This window comes from Grampus griseus (assembly GCF_964374135.1).
Source record: "Grampus griseus genome assembly, chromosome: 3".
Classification (NCBI taxonomy): domain Eukaryota; kingdom Metazoa; phylum Chordata; class Mammalia; order Artiodactyla; family Delphinidae; genus Grampus; species Grampus griseus.
The window spans coordinates 114902739-114925851 of NC_139019.1; the positions used below are offsets into that span (position 1 = coordinate 114902739).

The 23113-nt window shown below is 42.1% G+C and overlaps 1 protein-coding gene across 3 annotated transcripts in view; it reads left to right on the top strand.

The window, feature by feature from the left end:
- KDM3B (lysine demethylase 3B) overlaps positions 1 to 23113 on the top strand; it is a gene marked incomplete at its 5' end in the record, with an annotated part of 59016 nt that overhangs the window by 23280 nt on the left and 12623 nt on the right. The window contains 9 exons of one of the 3 annotated variants that reach the window (XM_082650427.1): positions 2118 to 2286; positions 2500 to 2717; positions 6310 to 7546; positions 8667 to 8868; positions 13141 to 13355; positions 14124 to 14276; positions 19552 to 19659; positions 21221 to 21348; positions 22432 to 22711. In XM_082650427.1, coding sequence (XP_082506553.1) covers positions 2118 to 2286; positions 2500 to 2717; positions 6310 to 7546; positions 8667 to 8868; positions 13141 to 13355; positions 14124 to 14276; positions 19552 to 19659; positions 21221 to 21348; positions 22432 to 22711 — 2710 coding nt within the window. Of the gene's footprint in view, positions 1 to 2117; positions 2718 to 6309; positions 7547 to 8666; positions 8869 to 13140; positions 13356 to 14123; positions 14277 to 19551; positions 19660 to 21220; positions 21349 to 22431; positions 22712 to 23113 lie in introns of all 3 variants that reach the window. The other 2 variants (XM_082650426.1, XM_082650428.1) reach the window with 2 other exon arrangements.

Below are 23113 nucleotides of genomic sequence, written 5' to 3' on the forward strand. Positions count from 1 at the left end.
ATCCTGTATGAGTTTCCTTCAGTAGGACATTGACTTGGACAGCCTTCTGTCCATATATTCCTCATAGTCTTTTAGCACCTGCGTAGTATTGCTCTCTTGGCTACTCCTGCTGAGTATACAGTTCTTCCTCATCTTTATCCAGTCATTTTTGGCTTGATAAAACAAGATTAGGGTAGGAAAAGAAGAATCAGGGTTACATTTAATAGTTCTTTACTACATATTATATTATTACAAATAGGATAAGTCTCTTGACTGTGTTTACGTGGCTGAAAAACACTTGTTATTTTGATGCCATATTGGGTCCCTCTTTTATTTCCTTCTTTATTTCATTCATTCTTTAAGCACCTATTATATGTCAGGTACTGTTTAGCTGCCCAGGTATAGCTAGAGAGTACTGGTCTCAGTGTCCTAGTCTTTCTACTCACATGTGAGTAGCTCACTGTAAGTAGGGCATACATGTAAATTGTTGATCAGGGAGATTGCTCTGAGCCAGGCTCTGTAAGTTGGCCAAATGAGTTAAAGGTGAGATCTGTGGTTTTCAGCAACAGATGTTGATTCTTCCCTTCTCAGCTTTGCCATGATGTGACTATCTTCTTAGCTAGCAAAGTACAATTATTGACAGTTCTGCCAAGTTTTGCAGTAACCCTTCTTAAGATCCATGGTTACCTCATCTCCTTAAAAGAGTGAGCAAGAAAGGAGAGATTTCACTGATTGTACTTCCGTACTTCACAGCACTGAAAACTGGGTGATGATGGAGGTTGAAGAAAGGGTAAAAAGGTTTTAAAAGGATCACATGAAAGCAATTCTTTTTTTTTTTTTGAAAGCAATTCTTAACAAACAGGAACAGTTCTTGAACGAAAGATTTAGAAACTTAGATTAATATTACCAAAGGCATGGGAGAAACAAATAAATCTTGAGCTTTGTTTAAGGTTTGTAGAAGGAAATTAAGGGAGAAAAGACAGAAATGAAGGCAGCAAAAAAAAAGAAGAAAAAAAAAACTAGAACTGGCAAGAAGAAATGTAAAATTTGAAAAAATTTCAGTTATAACAGCTATAATAATGATTACAACAAAGATAGATCTGCACAAAGAATCTATAAGTATTTAAGGGCAGTAAGACTAGAGTAATCAAGTTGGTAAATAATAATGGCCAAATAACTATGTCTCTAGCTTATTGCCACCCCAACGTGTTATCTGAATAAAACTGTCTGAAAGTTAGCTAAATGAAGCTAAAATGAAAACTTGCTTCATGATGGGATACCAATCTAAGACTGTTCCAGATATAAGTTGCTTGAGAGAATGTTAGCTCTGTCCCAAGCCCCTGTCCTCTTGTCCTTCTCAGGGAAAGAGTTTTTATTCAGAGATAGGAATTGCCCCCTTTTAATTCTGTGTCTTTTAAAGTTGTCTGACCTCTCAAGTAAGGCACAAATAAGATTTCATGTGATAGGCTAAAATTACTGGAAGAGCTAAGAGATTTGGTTGTTTGGTTATGGTAGCCTGCCTTTTTAGCTTTTCCCTGTCTAATGCTTTGAAATAAGCTCTGGAGATTGTTTGTGTCTTTATAGTGTCCATAAGAGCAATTCAGACTTGTTTCTGTTGGGCTCACTTTTGCTCTGGTCACAGACTCATGGTTTTCCTATTGTTAAGTTGTCACCAGTTTTTAATGACTTCTGGATAGAAGAGATTTTATTTTTCAATAGTTGAAATGCCAGTTTCTGTCAAACAAGGAGATAAATATAAAAGTAAAGCAGATTTTGTTTTTCATCAAGAGGCAAATAAGTTCCCAGCCTAGCAGTCTATTTTGTAAAAGAAATTCCACAAATTTTTAAAATCCTAAAAAAAGTCCAGTTGAGGAAGTAGTGGATTTTATTTAAGGGAAGGTTTGCCAAGTGAGTTAACTTCTTAGTAACCATTATCTTGAATATGTGTGCATAAATTGAATCACAGGAAGATTGGAGCTTTTTAACAAAAGGGGATGTCTTAGAGCTGGCATTGGAATTTGGCAATCTGTACCTGCTTTGATTGTCTGCTTCTAGAGATGGGAAAGAGCTAATGGTTTATGGTTTTCACAGGATGGAAAGTCCCTTGTAATAAATCTTTTTTGAATTTTGTTTTGTAGGGGGGTACGTTAAAAGCAGTAAAATCTTCCAAAGGAAAGAAGAAGAGAGAGAGCATAGAGGGGAAAGATGGCCGGAGGAGGAAAAGTGCTTCGGACTCTGGGTGTGACCCTGCATCAAAGAAATTAAAAGGAGACAGGGGTGAAGTAGACAGTAATGGGAGCGATGGAGGTGAGGCAAGCCGAGGGCCCTGGAAAGGAGGGAATGCCAGTGGAGAGCCAGGGCTGGATCAGAGAGCCAAGCAGCCACCGACTACATTTGTCCCCCAGATTAACCGCAACATTCGCTTTGCCACTTACACCAAAGAAAACGGCAGGACTCTGGTGGTGCAGGATGAGCCCATAGGTGGGGACACACCTGTACCTTTCACTCCATATTCTACAGCCACAGGTCAGACACCTTTGGCCCCAGAGGTGGGTGGAGCCGAAAATAAAGAGGCAGGAAAAATACTGGAACAAGTTGGCCAGGGTATGGTGGCTTCAGCAGCTGTGGTCACTACCGCCAGCTCCACCCCAACCACGGTGAGGATCTCAGACACTGGCCTTGCAGCAGGGACTGGGCCGGAAAAACAGAAAGGCAGCTGGTCGCAGGCCCCAGGAGAGGTGAGTTGTTTCAGGGGCAGATTTGCAAGATTTGGGTTCACTCTTTCACCCTACTTTGTTCTTAACACATTAAAAAAGCATCTCAAATGCCACAGGGAAGGAGTATTTCTGAGATGTGCTTAAATTGTATTCTGTGGATAGTCCTTTACTGCTCGTTGGGCAAATGCATATATCTTTAAAACTTTATCAGCTCTTAAAAGTCACCTGAACAATTGGGCTGATCAAAAACTGATTATACAGCCCAATTTAATGAGTTGTTAAAATAGATCTAATGGGGAATCTTTTTAATTCAGTTATCTATTTAGTTCATGTAGTGGTTGAGCCTCAACCAGGCCTATGAGAGGCAAGGTTAATGAATTATAGTGTTGGCAACAGTGAACACTGTAATTAAGGCTATGTGAAAGCTACTATTACCCAAACCCCTGTTTTCAGTTCATCATTTTATATATTTTCCTTTGAGACTGGGCTGCTTTCTTTGATTTCATATGACCATGGAAGGTTGGTTTTTTCTTCCCCCTAAGTTAATCTTTTAAGTCTTACCTGGAAATTTTGATGGAATTATTTCATCATTTCATATATTTTCCTTTGAGGCTGGGCTGCTTTCTTTGATTTGATATGACCATGGAAGGTTGGGTGTTTTTTCCCCTAAATTAATCTTGTAAGCCTTACCTGGAAATTTTGATGGAATTAATCACAGTAGTATCTAGTTTACTATGTTCTTTATCTTACATGCATGTATTGTTGCTGAAAAGGAACTTTTGTTAAATACAAGTTAACATCAAGTTGGCTCCCCAGTCAAATTTGAAAGAGTGTCAAAATCAGTTATAGTCTTTTGGTTCTTATTTTGGTCACCAAAGTATGATTTATGATGCTAGTCATATTTTTTTCAAACTGGCTGTTAATTCAAGCTGGAATATGAAATACAAATAAAATACTAATTTTTTAAAAAATTATGTATGGGAAACTACTGTGTGCTAAGTACTGTATATTATAAACAAAGAATTGAAATCCTGCTTGACGGAGCTCACATCCTAAAATGGAATCATTTTATAACAGTGTATAACAGTGCCATATAAAACATGGCATATACATTTCATCTGACTTCTTCCCCTCCCTAGCAAATGCAGTTTGTTAATCTCTAGTGTGCAGGGTTGGGGAGGGAGGTGAAGTGCCCAGGCAGAAGAGAAGGCCTGTAAATGCAAATTTCGCACTCTTCATGTTTTGTTCTCTGTTAGTTTGCCAGCATTCCAGCATTACCAGATCCCCAACTAGCTAGTTGATTAAAATCAAATCCATGTCAAAGGCAGAGTAGATGTAAATGAGGATTACAAAATAGACCAAATACTACACTCTGCAAGAAGAGATCCACTGAATGCTGTTGTTCTTGGAGTGGCAAAGCTGAATAAATGAAATGTGGATCAAAGGGCATTTTCCAAACAGGTTTGAGAAATTTCTGTGACTGTATCTGTAACTTTGCTAATGTGTTAGCCTAGGTATTCTCTTGGAATATGATTTAAAAGTACAGAAATGGGTATTTCCATCATGAAATAGGGACACAGCCCTCCAGGAAACTTCTTTCCCTAAAACGTGTGTTAAAATCAGTTTGTCATCACTTTCTTATAAGAAGAGGATTTGAAATTTAATCATTTGAAGAAAATGAAAGACCATCCAAATTATTTTTCATTCATGTGTGTATTTATTTTTAAAGAGTAACTTTAGTAGTGAAACCTGAGATCCTTATGCTTATTCCTTGCAGTCATGCAGGTGTCAAGGCTCCTGGCCAAATTCTCGCAGTGAAACAACAGCATAGCATCAGTGCTGTGTCTGTCTATTCTCTTTATTTGGAGGAGTTTAAGTCTGGTTGCCGGTTAGTGGGAAGGAAAAGAAGAATGAACTAAGTTTTTGACTGTTAAATGCACTGAAGCAGTCTCTGTAGCAGATGTCAGCTGGAGGCAAGCCACAGGTGGTCTGCCTGGTTCTCATGCCTCTTTGCCACCCCAAAGAAAGTCCTAATGTAGACTCCTCTTGCGTATTTAAAGGAAACCTTAAATATATTGAAACTCCCCCCACCTTTTTTATAAATTTATTTATTTTATTTTATTTTTGGCTGTGTTGGGTCTTCGTTGCTGCTCTCTGGCTTTCTTTAGTTGTGGTGAGCAGGGGCTACTCTTTGTTGCGGTGCATGGGCTTCTCATGGCGGTGGCTTCTCTTGTTGCGGATCACGGGCTCTAGGCACGCAGGCTCAGTAGTTGTGGCGCGCAGGCTCAGTAGTTGTGGCACACAGGCTTAGTTGCTCTGCGGCATGTGGGATCTTCCTGGACCAGGACTCGAACCCGTGTCCCCTACATTTGCAGGCGGATTCTTAACCACTGCGCCACCAGGGAAGCCCCCCGCTTTTTTTTAACAACACCCTTTCATTTATCTGGCATAAATTTTTTAAAATTATGGTAAAGTAACACATAACATAAAATTTACCACTCACACCATTTGAAGTATACAGTACTGTGGCATTATACATTCACAGTGTTATGCAACCATCACCACTATCTAGTTAAAGAAATTTTCTTCTCCCCAAAAAGAAACTCCATATCCATTAAGCAGTCATGGAATAATTTTTATTTCCAAGTATTACATAAGTGCTCATACCTACCTGTGGATATTTCTCTGTATTATGCACATATATGGGTGTGTAATATACCATATGAAAGTGATTCTAACCCTTCTTTATGTATACATCCTTCTTTATTCAAATGCAGAAGTTAGCATTTTTAAGGTATCAAAAAAAGGAAAGTGTTTTTTCATTCTCCAATTTGTTATGCTGAATGCTTTTATTTGGTGGGTGTATCAGTGTCTACAGTTTTCCACTTTGGAGACTTGTTAGATCCTAATGATAACAGAAGGGTTCAGTAACTGGTGTGCCTTCTTTAATTTAGCACCTTTAGGTCTAACTTTAATTGAAACAGATACTTCAACTTTTAGGTTGACTTGGACCCATAAATAAAAATAAATGGCCAAATTCCAAAAGGGTCCATCTTGGTGAGTTTCAGACTAATAAAGAAAATACTTTTCCTTAGTGTACAGTGGGCTTGTCATAGGGCTGAAGTCGCTTTTGTAAGATGGGCAATTTGCAGTGGCTTAAATAAACTGAAACTTTAACCATAGCCCCTAAGGTCTTTGAGATAGATGAATATTACAGTGTCACTAGTAATATTTCACTATATTTCAGAGTAAAAGCTGATGTCCATTGGGGAGCCCTTTTCTTCAGTTCCTGGTGGAGTCTTCATTTCTAAATAGATACTTAGAAGCCTACACAGCCTCCAAGTGCTCTGACAACCAGTTGGCTAACAACCAAGGGAATGGCAGGATATCATTCATCCTGCCATCTCTAGCTTACCTTGCTAAAGATCCCCCTGTGCTGTCTGTGGCAGTTTTCTTCCCTGGTGAAATATAGGTATAAGAACAGTTTTCCTGGAATTGTAGGAGAGAAAAGTTGATTGACCCACAGGAAATGTTGGCCTAGGTCCAAGAAGATATCTTAAGGTTGTCAAGAGAAGCCAGCATCACTAACTCAGGCTATCTTCTCTCTTTTCAGAATTCAAGAAATTCTGTTCTGGCCTCTTCTGGATTTGGAGCATCTCTCCCGAGTTCATCACAAGCTTTGACTTTTGGAAGTGGAAGGAGCCAGTCCAATGGGGTTCTAGCTACAGAGAACAAACCTTTGGGCTTCTCTTTTGGCTGTAGCTCTGCACCAGAGTCTCAGAAAGACTCTGATCTCTCCAAAAACTTGTTTTTTCAATGCATGTCCCAAACTTTACCCACCAGTAACTACTTCACTACTGTTTCAGAGAGTTTGGCTGATGATTCCTCCAGTCGAGACTCATTCAAACAAAGCCTTGAGAGCCTATGTAAAGGAAGATCCGCTCTTGGAGCAGACACTAAATCAGGCTCTAAGGCTGGAAGCTCTGTGGATCGGAAAGTGCCTGCAGAGTCCATGCCCACCCTCACGCCAGCCTTCCCACGGAGCCTCCTAAATGCCCGCACCCCAGACAGTCATGAAAATCTATTTTTACAGCCCCCTAAACTGTCCCGAGAAGAGCCTCCTAACCCTTTCTTGGCATTTGTGGAGAAAGTTGAACATAGCCCTTTCAGCAGCTTTGCATCTCAGGCATCAGGTAGCTCTTCCTCTGCTACCACTGTCACCTCCAAGGCAGCACCCAGCTGGCCCGAGTCTCACTCCTCTACAGATTCAGCATCTTTAGCAAAGAAGAAAACCCTTTTCATCACAACTGACTCCTCCAAACTGGTGTCTGGTGTTCTGGGCTCAGCTCTTACCACTGGGGGGCCAAGCCTCTCTGCCATGGGGAATGGCCGGTCCAGTTCACCCACCAGCAGCCTCACCCAGCCCATTGAGATGCCTACTCTATCCTCTAGCCCCACAGAGGAGAGACCAACTGTGGGGCCTGGGCAGCAGGACAATCCTCTCCTTAAAACCTTTAGTAACGTCTTTGGCAGACACTCAGGCAGCTTTCTGTCCTCCCCAGCAGATTTTTCACAGGAGAACAAAGCTCCTTTTGAAGCTGTGAAAAGGTTCTCACTGGATGAGCGAAGCTTGGCTTGCAGACAAGACTCGGACTCCAGTACCAATAGCGACCTGTCAGATTTGAGCGACTCTGAGGAGCAGCTGCAAGCCAAGACCGGCCTAAAGGGGATTCCGGAGCACCTGATGGGGAAGCTGGGCCCCAATGGGGAGCGCAGTGCTGAGCTGCTGCTGGGAAAAGGCAAAGGGAAGCAGGCCCCCAAAGGCCGGCCTCGGACTGCCCCCTTGAAAGGTGATCCTGCTGGGCTTATACGTGGGCTTGGCTCTGGCACTAGCTTTAAATGCTTGTTGTGCTCTTGGGCAGCAGAGGCCCTCTCTTTGATGGAAAGTTCTATAATCTCATAGAATTACATAGTCAAAAGGGCACAGTAGGGGCCCCTCATCAGACCTTCTGGTTCAGGGCAGGATTGATCTATACCAGTACTGTAAGAGGGGTATGTGTCCTGTGTAATGATAATCCCAAAAAGTCTTGATAGTCTGTTATTTTCGGTCAGGAACTCTTGTGTATTTCTCTTGCCTTTGGCCCTTCCTCTTTTATTTACTTAGGCGAGTTACTCAGTACTAGTCTTCATTCTCACATCGCAGCCTTTTTTTTTTTTTTTTTTTTTTTTTTGTGGTATGTGGGCCTCTCACCGTTGTGGCCTCTCCCGTTGCGGACCACAGGCTCCGGACACGCAGGCTCAGCGGCCCATGGCTCACGGGCCCAGCCGCTCCACGGCATGTGGGATCTTCCCGGACCAGGGCACGAACCCGTGTCCCCTGCATCGGCAGGCGGACTCTCAACCACTGCGCCACCAGGGAAGCCCTACATCGCAGCCTTTAGTAGAGTTGATGAAGCAAAGCGAAGCACTCCTCAGTTTGCTCCTCTCTGTCACATATATATGGTTTTAACACCTCTTCCAAAAGCCATTAACTCCTATGGAGTGAGGTTATGGTCCAAAATTGTATAAGGGCAAGTGTCTAAGAGAAAGTCTGATGGTAAAAGTCGCCATTCTTGTTAGGATTTGGTATCCCATGGGAACCCCAAGAGTTCTTGATTAGTAGAACAGTCATATCCTGAGGGGCTAGTGGCAAGAGGCTTCTGCTGTCTTGAGTTTTCCTCACCCATGCTCAGAGTTGTTTTGTTGTCATGGGGTACTTCCCACAAACTCTCCATGGTCGTTAACTCCTAGTTGAAGCCTTTGTTCCCTGTGCTCCTTTTCTGTCAAGGATAGACCTGATGGGCTCATGCCCATTCAGTGCAAGGAGGAGTGACTCAGGTCAGGACAAGTGACTGTTCCCAGGAGGATTATGTTATTGAGTCTCATTTAAACCTTTCATGACCAACCATTTCTCCCCCTCCCTTGCCACAGTTGGCCAGTCAGTGCTGAAAGATGTGAGCAAAGTGAAGAAGCTGAAGCAGTCCGGAGAGCCCTTCCTGCAGGATGGGTCGTGCATCAATGTAGCCCCTCATCTGCACAAGTGTCGTGAGTGCCGCCTGGAGCGGTATCGGAAGTTTAAGGAACAAGAGCAAGATGATTCCACTGTGGCTTGCCGCTTCTTTCACTTCCGGAGGTACCCAGACTCCTCTCTTCATCTCCTTCCCAGTTTCGTTAGTGACACTTAACTTCCACTCTTTCTCTGAATCGGTAAACATATCTCACCATCTTTTTACTGTTTTCCTAAATTGCATTGCTCTTAGAGTCTGTGCTAAGGTTCTGCCATCCCATTAGTGGCCACTTAGTTGTTTGGATTGTGAAATGATATGTGACTTTGTCCTTAGAGAACTGAAATTGAACAATCTTACCTGCTGCCCCCTGAGCTGTGTTGAGTTATTCCTAACTTGGGTTGCATTTGAAACCAGTGGTGTGAGCAGAAGGATGCCATTTTGTGTCATAGATCTGCCTGACCACTTATTCCTCTTTAGTGCTAGAGTAACTTGAGTCCGCTACGGAGAAGGGGAAGTAAGATTAGGAGATAATGTGAAATAGAGATAACTGTTGAAATCCTAGGAATATCCCTTGCTTTTACCAAACAACAGCTATTTAGTCACTTTTCTTCTGCTTGATAAACTTAGAAGAGGAATTTCTTCTAAGCAATCATTCAAGTGTCCTTAGTTTTTTAAATAAAGAAATCCAGGTGGTTTATCCATGTGGCATGGATTCACTTATTCAGCAAATATTTATTGAGCACTTAATGTGTGCCAGCCATTGTTGTGGGCATTGAGGATTAAACAGTACATAAAACCATCAAATTCCTGCCCTCAGGAGGCTTGTTGGGGATGCAGAGAGTAAATAAGAAAAAAAAAAAGGTTAAATATATAGTATGTCAGTCTGTAATAACTGTGAGGAAGAAAAAGGAGGGAAAGAGGATTGAAGTGTGGGGAGGCTAGAGAGTCTACAGTTTATTTATTTATTTTTATATCTTTTTTTTTTTTTTGCGGTACGCGGGCCTCTCACTCTTGTGGCCCTCTCCCGTTGCAGACCACAGGCTCCAGACATGCCAGGCTCAGCGGCCATGGCTCATGGGCCCAGCCGCTCCACGGCATGTGCAATCTTCCCGGACCGGGGCACGAACCCATGTCCCCTGCATCGGCAGGCGGACTCTCAACCACTGCGCCACCAGGGAAGCCCTATTTTTATATCTTTATTGGAGGAAGCTACAGTTAAATAGGATGGCTTGATGGGGGAATTCCCTGGTGGTCCAGTGGTTAGGACTCCTCCTTCCACTGCAGGGAGCACAGGTTCGATCCCTGGTTGGGGAACTAAGATCCCACATGCCATGTGGCAAGGCCAAAAAAAAAAAAGGATAACTTGAGAAAGTGAGTTTTGAGTAAAGACCTGAAGGAGGTGAGGGGAGTGAGCCACGCATTTTTCTGGGAGACGAGTATTCGAGATAGAGGGCACAGCAACAGCAACTGTCTTGAGGCTGGAATATTTCTAATGTGTTCATGGAGCTAGGGTGGGTAAAAGAGAGTAAGCAAGGGGAGGAAAAGAGTGAAGTCAAAGAGTTAATGATAGATCCAGATTGTAAAGGGCTACTCTTAAGGGCCGTGGCTTTTATGCTGAAGAAGCAGTTGTTGGAGATTTTGAGCTGATGAGTAACACTGATGAATGTTTTAAAGGATCACTGTGACTACCTTCTTGAGAGTAGATTATATTGAGGCAAAAGCAGGGAGAAATTAGGAGAATATTGGAATTACCCAGGTGAGAAATGATGGTGGCTTAGTGTAGGGAGGTATTAATAGAGGTGATGAGAAGTGGTTAAATTAAGGATATATTTTGAAGGTAGAGCCACATGATTTTCTGATGGATTGCATGTGGGTTATGAAAGAAGAGTCAAAGATGATTTTATGGCTTCTGGCCTGAAAACTGGAAGAATGGAATTGCCATTTACTGGTAAGGTGATTTCTTAGGGAAAAGTGGGTTTGAGGAGGAAAATGGGGAGTTTTAATTAGTTGATTTATTTTTATTTTTTTATTTTGGGTTGTGTTGGGTCTTTGTTGCGGTGTGCGGGCTTCTCATTGTGGTGGCTTCTCTTGTTGTGGAGCACGGGCTCTAGGTGCATGGGCTTCAGTAGTTGCAGCACGTGGCTTCAGTAGTTGTGGTGCGTGGGCTCAGTAGTTGTGTCTCACGGGCTTAGTTGTTCCGCGGTATGTGGGGTCTGCCTGGACCAGGGATCGAACCGATGTCCCCTGTATTGGCAGGAGGATTCTTAACCACTGCGCCACCAAGGAAGTGCAGAAGTTTTAATTTAGATATGTTAAATTAGAGATTCCTATTAGATTTCCAAGTAGAGATGTTGAAAGGGCAGCTGGGGAATTCCCTGGTGGTCCCATGGTTAGGACTCTGCCTTCTCATTACCAAGGGCCCGGATTCAATCCCTGGTCAAGGAATTAAGATCCCACAGCTGCATGGTGCACCCAAAAAGAAAAAAAAAGAAGAAAGAAAGAGCAGCTGGATATACAACTCCAGAGTTGAGGGAAGAAGTCCAAGCTGGAGATAAAAACGTGGATGTTACTGGGTATTTAAAGCTGTGAGTCTAACTGAGATCACTTAAGGAGTCAAAGTCTAGGCAGAGAAGAGAAGTAGTCCAAGGACTGAGTTCTGAAGCTCTCCAGCATTTAGAGATGGGAAAGATGAAGAGGAACTAGTAAAGGAGGCTGAGAAAGAACAGCCAGTGAGGTATCCTGGCAGACAACTGAAGAAAGTATTTCCAGGAAGGAATTATGAACTCCGGCAAATGTTGGTGATAGGGTGGGGTCAGTTAAGGACTGAAAATGACCATTGGATTTAACAAGGGGGAATGACCTTGTCAAAAACAGTTTTGGGGGCTTCCCTGGTGGCGCAGTGGTTGAGAGTCCGCCTGCCGATGCAGGGGACACGGGTTCGTGCCCCGGTCCGGGAAGATCCCACATGCCACGGAGCGGCTGGGCCCGTGAGCCATGGCTGCTGAGCCTGCACGTCCGGATCCTGTGCTCTGCAATGGGAGAGGCCAAAACAGTGAGAGGCCCGCGTACCACACACACACAAAAAAACAGTTTTGGGGCTTCCCTGGTGGTCCAGTGGTTAAGACTCCACACTTCCACTGCATGGGGCGCCGGTTCGATCCCTGATCAGGGAACTAAAATCCCACATGCTGCGTGGCATGGCAAAAAAAACAATACCAATTTTGGTAGATTGGTAGGAGAAAGCCTGAATGACGTGGATTAAGAGAAAATAAAAGGAAAAGGAGCTGGTGACTGTCAGTATAGACAACTCTTTTTTTTTTTTTTGCAGTACGCAGGCCTCTCACTGTTGTGGCCTCTCCCACCCTAGCCCTAGACAACTCTTTTAAGAAACTGCTCCTGGGCTTCCCTGGTGGCGCTGTGGTTGAGAGTCCGCCTGCCGATGCAGGGGACACGGGTTCGTGCCCTGGTCCGGGAAGATCCCACATGCCGCGGAGCGGCTGGGCCTGTGAGCCATGGCCGCTGAGCCTGCGCGTCCGGAGCCTGTGCTCCGCAACGGGAGAGGCCACAACAGTGAGAGGCCCGCGTACCGCAAAAAAAAAGGAAACTGCTCTTACAAACATAAATGGAGGAGGTGGGTGTGGGATCAAGGGGATTTTTGAGATAGCATGTTCAAATACTGACAAGAGTGATTCAGTAGAGAGGAAGATAGATGATGTGGAAGAGAGAATTAGTGGAGGGATGCCTATGCAAGAGGATAGGATGTAGAACATAGGTGGAGAGGTTGGTCTTCACTGGTACCTAGTTCATCCATAGTAGCAGAAGATGAAATGGAGTACATGGGGCCAGTGACAAGAACGTGTGGTAGCGTGGTGGTGGGAGCTTGTGGGAATTCTCTTCTGGCTCCTTGCGGAATTTTTTCAGTGAAATACTTAGCAAGGTCCTTGTGGGGAAAGTAATACCGGAGGTTTAAAAAGAAAGGAGAAGATATTAAATAGGCATCTAGGAGAGGGAGCCCGCTAGGAAACTGTATTGTGGCTGCCAGGCAATATTAAGGGTTCACGTGAGTAGACATGAATTTCAAGTGTGACAGTGAGCATAGCTCCGTATTTTTCTCTGGTCAGATTCAGTGCTGTGGGTGCTGGTGTGGAACAGGTGGTTGGAGAAACTGGTGGACATTTCTGGGGACAGCTTTTTAAAGAATCCAGACCTACTAGGTGTGAACAAGCCTTCCTATTAGTGCACACTGTGTTGGTCTAATACAGTGAAATTTCTGAACTCAGTCTGATTCCTGTTATGTGTCATTTAATGTCTTTTAGGTCCTAGGATTTTAAGTGTGTGTTGGTTTGCATGGTTGCTGCTATTTACTATGTATTTGACTGTGTACCTTCCTGTCTCAGGTTGATCTTCACTCGAAAGGGGGTACTCCGAGTGGAGGGGTTTCTGAGTCCCCAGCAAAGTGACCCTGATGCCATGAACCTGTGGATTCCCTCTTCCTCCCTAGCAGAAGGAATAGACCTAGAAACCTCAAAATACATTCTTGCCAACGTTGGAGACCAGTTCTGCCAGCTTGTGATGTCTGAGAAGGAGGCCATGATGATGGTGGAGCCACACCGTAAGGCACCCTCTTGCTTGTCTTCCAGTCAGTTCTAGTTGGAAACTCATTTTCTTTTGCTTAAAGGGAGGTGTGGAAGGAGTGGCAGGTGGCATTTTCTATGGATGAATTAAGGCCGATAAAACTTCTCTTTGTAGTAAACTAAATAGCTGAAGCCACACCTGTATCCAACAGTCCTCATTCTTTTAGTCTTTGGCAGTTAACAAACTAAGAATTCCTTCCCTGTTTGTCTTTCATTGTTGTAGCACAGTTGTCATAATTTGCATTTTGATCCCTGTTTGGGTTTGATTCACGCCGAATATTTTCAGTTTGCTTTGAACTAATTTGTGTTAGTGATACTTGATGGTTTGTGAATAGATGAAGTGCTACTGGTTGTTGTGTTTCATACCTAGAACCCACATTTTTCAGACATTTATGATATTTCCATGTCTATGAGATACTGTACCCTATTTCTAGACCAAGGAATATTATACTATGAAATTATGCCCTACACTTTAAGAAAAGAATCCTCTTGTTTCAAAATTCCCCAAATTGAAAATTTTATAGTATCTTAAATGACAACATGTGGCATTCATTCTCATTGACACTTGTTCAGAAATATTAGAAATTCCATGTATTTTGTTTCTCTTACAATTATAGAAATACAGACTTCATGAACCTTTGAGTTTAATTGCTAGACAAAACACTTGAGTAGAAATCAGTGGGTCTGGGATCTTTTGCTGTTGCTCAGGATGGTCAGTGCCAACAGTATTCCTCTTTTTCCACCAGAGAAAGTGGCATGGAAGCGAGCAGTGCGTGGTGTACGGGAGATGTGTGATGTATGTGAAACAACTCTCTTCAACATCCACTGGGTTTGTCGCAAATGCGGATTTGGGGTCTGCCTTGACTGTTACAGGCTCAGGAAAAGCCGACCACGCAGTGGTGAGCAAATGTTGTCCTGTGTAGTTCTAAAGGTAAACTGTCAGTGGAGGTGTGGACTTGGAAATTGAAGCAGAAATGGGTTTGCGCCTCCTCTTTAGCTGTTTAGCTTCATTTATGTTTTGTCACATTGTGAGGTCTTAAAATTGCCAATACTCCAGCCTGACTGGGAAGGTTAAAACAAGCCAAGAGTAAATCTTCGTCTTCCCTGGTTTTGTTTTTTTTAATAACATCTTTTTTTGAGATATAATTCATATGCTGTAAAATTCACCCTTTTAAAGTGTACAGTTCAAAGGTTTTTAGTATCTTCTCAAGGTTATATAGTCATCACCATAGTATAGTATATCCTCAAGGTTATATAGTAATTTCATTTTCACTGCTCCAAAAAGAAACTTCACACCCATTAGCTGTCACTCCCCATTCCTCCCCCTCCTTAGGCCTTGGTAACCACTAATCTACATACTGTCTATATAGATTTGCCTATTCTGTACATGTCATATAAATGGAATCATACAATATTTGGCCTTCTGTGACTGGCCTCTTTCACTTAGCATACTGTTTCAAAGTTTCATCCATGTTATAGCACCTAATTCATTCCTTTGTATTGCCAGGTAATATTCCATTGTGTGATATACTACATTTTCTTCATCCATTCGTCAGTCGATGGACATGTAGGTTGTTTCTACTTTGGGCTGTTATGAATAATGCCACTAGGAACATTTGTGTACAAGTTTTTGTGTGAACATATGTTTTCATTTTTTTTGAGGATATACCTAGTAGTGGAACTGATGGGGCATATGGCAGTTCTATTTTTAACCCTTTCAGAAACTGCCAAACTGTATTCCAAAGTAGCTGCACCATTTTATAATTCCACCAGCAATGTACGAGGATTTCAGTTTTTCCACATCCTGTCAACACTTGTTATTAAATGTCTTTAATTGTAGCCATCATAGTGGCTATGAAGTAGTGTATCATTGTGTGTGTGTGTGTGTTTTTAATAAATTTATTTATTTATTTATTTATTTATTTATGGCTGCATTGGGTCTTCATTGCTGCACACGGGCTTTCTCTAGTTGCGGCGAGTGGGGGCTACTCTTTGTTGTGGTGCGCGGGCTTCTCATTGTGGTCGCTTCTCTTGTTGCGGATCATGGGCTCTAGGCGCGCAGGCTTCAGTAGTTGTGGAGCGTGGGCTTCAGTAGTTATGGCTTGCGGGCTCTGGAGCACAGGTTCAGTAGTTGCAGCGCACAGGCTTAGTTGCTCCATGGCATGTGGGATCTTCCTGGACCAGGGCTCGAACCCATGTCCCCTGCATTGGCAGGCAGATTCTTAACCACTGCACCATCAGGGAAGTCCCTCACAGTGTGGTTTTGACTTGCATTTCCCAGATAACTACTGATGTTGAGCATCTTTTCATATGCTTATTGGTCCTATGTTTATCTTCTTTGGAAAAATGTCTATTCAAATCCTTTGCTTCACTTTGTTTTTGCTTTACCTTATTGCCCACCACTTCCTCATTCTTCCCTCTTCTAAGATACAGTGTAACCATTGTAACGGTGGTTTTAGAGCTTAGGCTACTGGGATCTGAATCCTACTTGCACACGTTATTATACCAACTATGGTATCTTGGGTTAGCTACTTAAACCCTCAGAACCTCAGTTTCCTTGTCTATAAAACAAAGATAATATGAGTATGTCCCTCACAGCATTGTTTTGAGGATTAAATGAGGTGATGTATGTAAAGTGGTTAACACAGGGCCTGACATCCACTAGGTTCTACATGTTAATGGAGCTAAGATCTTCCATTTTCGCCCGTGAAAGATAAACTTCTGCACAAATTGCCCTCCTGCCATAAACAACAAGGAAACCAGACAAAATATATGAAACCACAATTTCAGATATTAGAGAGCAGGCAGTTTGAGTCTGTGTTCCCTAAGAAAAGGGAAGAAACAAGGTGAATCTTACAGTTGCCCCAGTTTACTGCATGGAGGCAGTTTCCATCCTGTACCACAGGGAAAGGCAACTAAAATAGAGTTTGGCAATCTCATGAGTTGAGACAGAGATCAGAATCTGCAAAGAGTGAGGTAATGTACTAAAGAGGTTACAACTACACAGAACACCAGAGATCTGTGGAGAAATTGTCTAAATTTTTTTTGTCTTATAGTGATCTGCACATGCATAAGGTGAAACTTTCCTCAAGGCAACCAACTGAGTAGTATACAGAACTGACAGTTTGTATTCCCACCAGACAGAGTGGAGAGACACTGGATAGAGTTCAAAAGAGTCACACCCTTAGTAGTAAGACTAATGTTGTCCCAGAATACAGGCTGCTCTGGAGCTGCCATAATGAAGTGTAAAGCAAGCCTTGGAAGGATCAAATTCATCTACAAGTTACTTAGTTATATGCCACACTAAAACCAAACATTCTTTAAAGGATTACAACAAAATCCAGTACTCTGAACATAATACTCACAAAGCTCTGCATTCAGTGAAGAATGGTCAGGTATACAGAAAAGCAGAATAATATGACCAATAATCTGGAAAAAAGAAAAAAAAAAACAATCTGTAGAACAAATCCAGAAATGACAGTAGTGATGAAATTATTGTACAAGGACCTAAAACAGCTATTATAAAACTTTTAAATATGCTTGGACATAAAGGAAAACACAATGAGAAAAACAGAAGACCTGTAAAAGACCCAAATGAAACCTCTTGAGATGAAAAATATCTCCCCCCCAAAAAATACACTAGGTGGCAGATTAGATACTGCAGAAGAAACAGTGAGCTTGAAGACAGCAATAGAAACTATAAAAACTAAGCACAGAGAGAAGAAAGAAATTTGTAAGTTGAAGAGTGGCTTGTTGAACTACAGGATATATTGGGCAGTCTCCAAAACTTATAAATGGAGTTCCAGAAAGAGGGCAGGAGGGCAGAGACAGAAAAAATATTTGAACAAATAAAGCCAAAAATTTTCCAAATTTGATGAAAAAGCTATAACACCACAAATCCAACAATAATCCTCAAACAGAAAATACGTTAAGAAAACCACACCAGGGCTTCCCTGATGGCGCAGTGGTTGAGAGTCCGCCTGCCGATGCAGGGGACGTGGGTTCGTGCCCCGTTCCGGGAGGATCCCACATGCCGCGGAGCGACTGGGCCCGTGAGCCATGGCTGCTGAGCCGGCGCGAACGGAGCGTGTGCTCCGCAACGGGAGAGGGGCCCGCGTACCACAAAAAAATAAAAAATAAATGGAGAGATGTACTGTATTCACGGATAGAAGATTGAATATTAAGATGTCAGTTCTTCCAAATTGATCTATAATTAAGTGCAATTCCAATGAAAATCCCAATAGGCCTTTTTGTAGAAATTGACAAGTTGTTTCTAAAATTTATATGAAATACAAATTACCTAGAATAACCAAAATTTTGAAAAAGAAGAATGAAGTTGGAGGATTTATACTGTTTCATTTTAAGACTTTGTATAAAGCTACAGTAATCAAGACACTATGGTTAGCACAACAGAACAGAGTCTAGAAGTAAACCCACTCATATACATTCAACTGATTAGCTGCAAAGGTGCCAAGCTAATTGAATGGGAAAAGATAGTCCTTTCACAAATGGTACTTAAATAACTGTATATACATATTCAAATAATCAAATGAACTATTTTTATTCACATTATATACAAAAAATTAACTCTAATAAATCATAGACCTAAACATAAAAGTTAAAACTCTAAAACCTCTAGGAAAAAAATAGAAGACCTTTGTGTCCTTGGGTTAGATAAATATTTCTTAGCTAAGACACAAAAAAACAAAAGAAAAATTAATATCAAATTTGAAAACTGCTCTTCGAAAGACATTAAGTAAATGAAAAGGCAAGCCACATAGTGGGAGAAAAGATTTGCTGATCACATATTTGCTAAAGAACTTGCATCCATAATAAAGACCTCTTAAAATTCAATAACAAGAAGACAAAAAACCCAGTTGTTTTTTTTTTAATTTTTAAATTTATTTATTTTTGGCTGAGTTGGGTCTTTGTTGCTGCTCTCAGGCTTTCTCTAGCTGCGGAGAGCGGGGGCTACTCTTCGTTGCGGTGCACGGGCTTCTCATTGCGGTGGCTTCTCTTGTTGCGGAGCACAGGCTCTAGGTATGTGGGCTTCAGTAGCTGTGGCACGCGGGCTCAGTAGTTGTGGTGCATGGGCTTAGTTGCTCTGCAGCATGTGGGATCTTCCCGGACCAGGGCTCAAACTCGTGTCCCCTGCGTTGGCAGGCGGATTCTTAACCACTGTGCCACCAGGGAAGTCCCCACCAAAACCCAGTTTTTAAATGGGCAAAATATTTGAACAGGTACTTCATCAAAGAAGATAGATCAATGGAAAATAAACACATGGGAAAAAGCTATCATTACTTACTAGGCAAATACAAATTAAAACCATAATGAGAAACCACCAACCCCACTAGGATGGCTAAAATTTTTAAAACTGAGAGTACAAAAGTGCTGTCAAGGATATGGAGCAACTAAAACTTATTAAACATGGCTGATAGTAATGCAATTTGGTACCATCACTTTGGAAAACAGTATAGCCATTTCTTTATAAATTTAGACATAAGCTAGCATTCCACTTCTAGGTATTTCCAAGAGAAATGAAAATATGTCCACACAAAGGCTTGTACTTGAATGTTTGTAGCACTTTATTCATAATAGCCAATAATGGGAAACAATCCAACTATTTACCAGCTGATAAGTGGGTAAACACAATAAGGTACATCCATACTATGGAACAGCACTCAGACATAAAAAGATATGAATTACTGATAAATGCAACAATATGGATGAATCTGAAAATCACTGCTAAATGAAAGAAGCCCAACACAAATGACAAATGACATACCATATGTGTCCAGTGATATGAAATTCTAGAAGAAGCAAAATTTTAGTGTTAGAAAGTTGGTTGTTGGTGGCCAGGGGTTGAGGAAACGGTATTGACTGTAAAGTGCTGAAGGGAACTTTATGAAGGGATTGAAAAGTTCTAAATCCTGAATGTAGTACTGTTTCTACAACTATATACATTTGTCTAAATTCATTGAAGTGTACACTTTAAATTGTTGAATTAATTTTATGTAAATTATAACTCAGTGTAGCAGTATTTTTTAAAGTTAGCTGTTATCTTCTTTGACCCATGAAAAAATTGGCCTGTAAAGTCTGAAACTCTGACTTACTGAGAGAGATACATCTTGTGACCCTCATAAAATAAGTAAAGTCATTTTGTTTCTGTTTCAGAGACAGAAGAGATAGGTGATGAAGAGGTTTTCTCCTGGTTGAAGTGTGCAAAGGGGCAGTCCCATGAACCAGAGAATCTCATGCCCACACAGATCATCCCTGGCACAGGTAAAGGAATTCCTTTTTTAGATTTGGTGGGGGAAAAAAGATGTTTTTAATTGAGCTGTAATTTACACACCATAATATTTGGTAAAATGGTTTATCTCAGCTTGACTCTTTTTAAGCCTCACTAGATTTCCCTGAGAATTTGAATCTTCAGAAATGTTAGATTGTATGCAGCCACTGCACCCACTTCGCCTCACCTTTCTGGGTGGAGGGGTTGGTTGCTTTTCACATGTCATTTTACATTCCTATGGTCGGCAGGACCAGGATAGCAAAAGTCAGTCTGGGAATTCCCTGGTGGTCCAGTGGTTAAGACGCTGTGCTCTCACTGCCGAGGGCCCGGGTTTAGTCCCTGGTCGGGAAACTAAGATCTCATAAGCCGTGTGGCCCAGCAAAAAAAAAAAAGAAAGAAAGAAAAAGCCAGTCCCCTGGCTTCCAGAAAGACCTTTGGTTCTAGGTTTATAAAAATCCAGCTGAAGCTAATCAAAGCTCTTGAATCCATGAAGAAGGCAGCTTAACAGTAGGAATGAATGGTCTTGTGGCAGCTTACTTCATTGATTCCTCCAGATAGACTGTTTCCAGCTTCCACAGTTCCATTAACATACACACACTGAAGTTGGTGAATCCTCTGCCTATATTCTTCTCCACTTTGGGGAGCCATCCCCTGGATCTTTATAACCCAGTGCATCTGAACAGAAGAGCTCCCTGAGTGCAGTGGTCAGAGGCCTGCTCCCTGCTGATCTAAGCATTGGTTAAATGTTTATGTAAAGTTTACATTGGTCTATTTTTTTTTTTAGGTATAACTTACAGTAAATCTCAAGTATACAATTCAAAATGTTTACATACGCTTGAACAACAGGGAATCTACCCCTAGAGTTTCTGCTAAAGGACACCTTGTTAACGTTTACTAGAGGAGGGAGGGAGTGTTGCTTAGTGGTTAAGCGTGCACAGAACTTTAGTGCTAGATAGACATGGGTTAAAGTCTCGGTACTTTCATTTACCAACTTTATGTACTTAAGCAAATAACCTAACTTCTCTGAGTCTCAGTTTCATCATCAAAAATTGAGGGTACTGGGCTTCCCTGGTGGCGCAGTGGTTAAGAATCCGCCTGCCAATGCAGGGGACAAGGGTTCAAGCCCTGGTCCGGGAAGATCCCACATGCCGTGGAGCAACTAAGCCCATGCGCCACAACTACTGAGCCTGTACTCTAGAGCCCGCGAGCCACAACTACTGAGCCCGCGTGCCACAACTACTGAAGCCCACGCGCCTAGAGCCCGTGCTCCACAAGAGAAGCCACTGCAATGAGAAGCCCGCACACCGCAACGAAGAGTAGCCCCCACTCACTGCAACCAGAGAAAGCCCACACACAGCAACGAAGACCCAACGCACCCAAAAATAAAAAATAAATAAAATTTAAAAAAAAATAACTTAAAAAAAAAAATTGAGGGTACAAGCTGCTACCTCATTGACTTGTGGTAAAGCTTGAGAGAGATAATGTAAATAAGGTCTTTAGCACAATACCTGGCACATACAATTATTTTAAGGTTAATTGTTATTTTTTTTCCAGCTCTTTACAATATTGGAGACATGGTACATGCTGCCCGGGGCAAGTGGGGAATTAAAGCAAACTGCCCTTGTATTAGCCGGCAGAACAAATCTGTGTTGAGACCTGCTGTCACTAATGGGATGTCACAGGTAAAGTGGTGTGTATAGGTACAACTGAGAGAAACTCAAGTTCTTTGTACCAGGAAGTGCCTCATTTTCACCTCTGTTGTCCCAGGCTACTGTCAGATTCCTGGGGAATTAGGGGATGGGGAGGCCTGTCTAGAGAGAGCCCCAGAAGTTACTCAAGGGATTTAAATTCCCCCTGACTGGTATGAGTTTCTCTTCATGTGTCTTTAAAACCAATTCAGGCTTGTTTGATAAATAGCACAAAGAGATTCTTTGCATCTTGTCAAGATTTGTACCTCAGGTTCCTTGTGTAGGTGAAGAGTACAGAAAAGGTAATTAGGAATACAGTCCTATTTGTGTGCATGGTCCCTGCCTTGTCATGTTAGGTACTGAGGAAAGAAGTATGAATATTAGCCTGCTGATCTGGGATCATTCTACCCTGAAAGCAGTCCTAAGCCTTCACAGAGAGGCAGTGATTTTCTCATTGCTTTGTCAGAGGTGGAGGTCATTCTGGTGTGATGGTGACTATTTTGAATAAGAGGCTATTTTAAAAAAATAAAAAAACCACACACACACCTCTTACATTCGGAGGGCTTTCCAGGAATGCTACACATGATCAATAAGAGGTACAGGGATTAATGCTGAGAGATCTCAAAATATCTTTTCAGTAGAGTTGACATATTAGAGCAAATCATCTGGAAAATTCAATAATAGAATAATAACCATTTTATTGAGCATTTATGTGTGCCAGACACTATTCTGAGCTCTTTGCATATATCAGTACTATCTCATTTAATCCTCAGAACAGCTCTATGCGGTCAAGTTCTAATCACCAATTTGCCAGTGCAGAATTTGAGCCTCAGGCATGCCAAACAAAAACACTGTTTTATTTTCAAGTCTTGTTCACTGCTCTTTCCACAGAACCTAGCATAGTTTCTGTCACATTGTAGGACTCAAATATATGTTAAATTAATGAATGAGTGAAATAACAGTTTATGGGACAGTTGCTTTCCCAGACCTGTTTAGCATCAGCTGTCATTACTATTTGCATTGTATTTTTTCTACACAAGGACAACACTTTAACCATGTTGGCGTTCTGTGCTATAGCTTCCTAGCATAAACCCTAGTGCCTCTTCTGGAAATGAAACCACCTTCTCAGGTGGAGGAGGAACTGCATCGGTAACACAACCAGAGACTGACCATGTTGCCAAAGCCAACAGTACTGACATCAGATCTGACGAGCCTCTGAAAGCAGACAGTTCGGCGTCAAATAGCAATAGTGAGCTAAAAGCCATCAGGCCCCCTTGCCCTGACACAGGCCCACCTTCCTCTGCCCTGCACTGGTTGGCGGATTTAGCAACTCAGAAGGCTAAGGAAGAAACAAAAGGTGAGATTAACACAAGCCTCTGCCCTGCCTGTGGGTGGAACACTTGAGTTATTCTGGGATTCTTCAAACTCACACATTACCATCCACATTTTTGAAACATGCCACTTGCTTTCTCTGGCTGATCATGTAAAATGAGGGAATCTCTTTCCACTTATTTCTAGAAGTGGAGCTTTCTAAAAAAGGCACATGCCTGGGTTCTACCCCAAACCTCTTTAGTCAGAATCAATATAAGGTTTTTAACAAGCTTCCCAAATGGCCCTGATAGCCAGTATTACTAGCCAGGAGGGCTACACTTGGTTTTCAGTGGGCACAAAATCACCTGGGGAATCGTTAAAAATGCAGATTCCTGTGCCCCACCAGAACTATTAAGTGAAAATCTCTTGGAGTAAGACCAAGAATCTC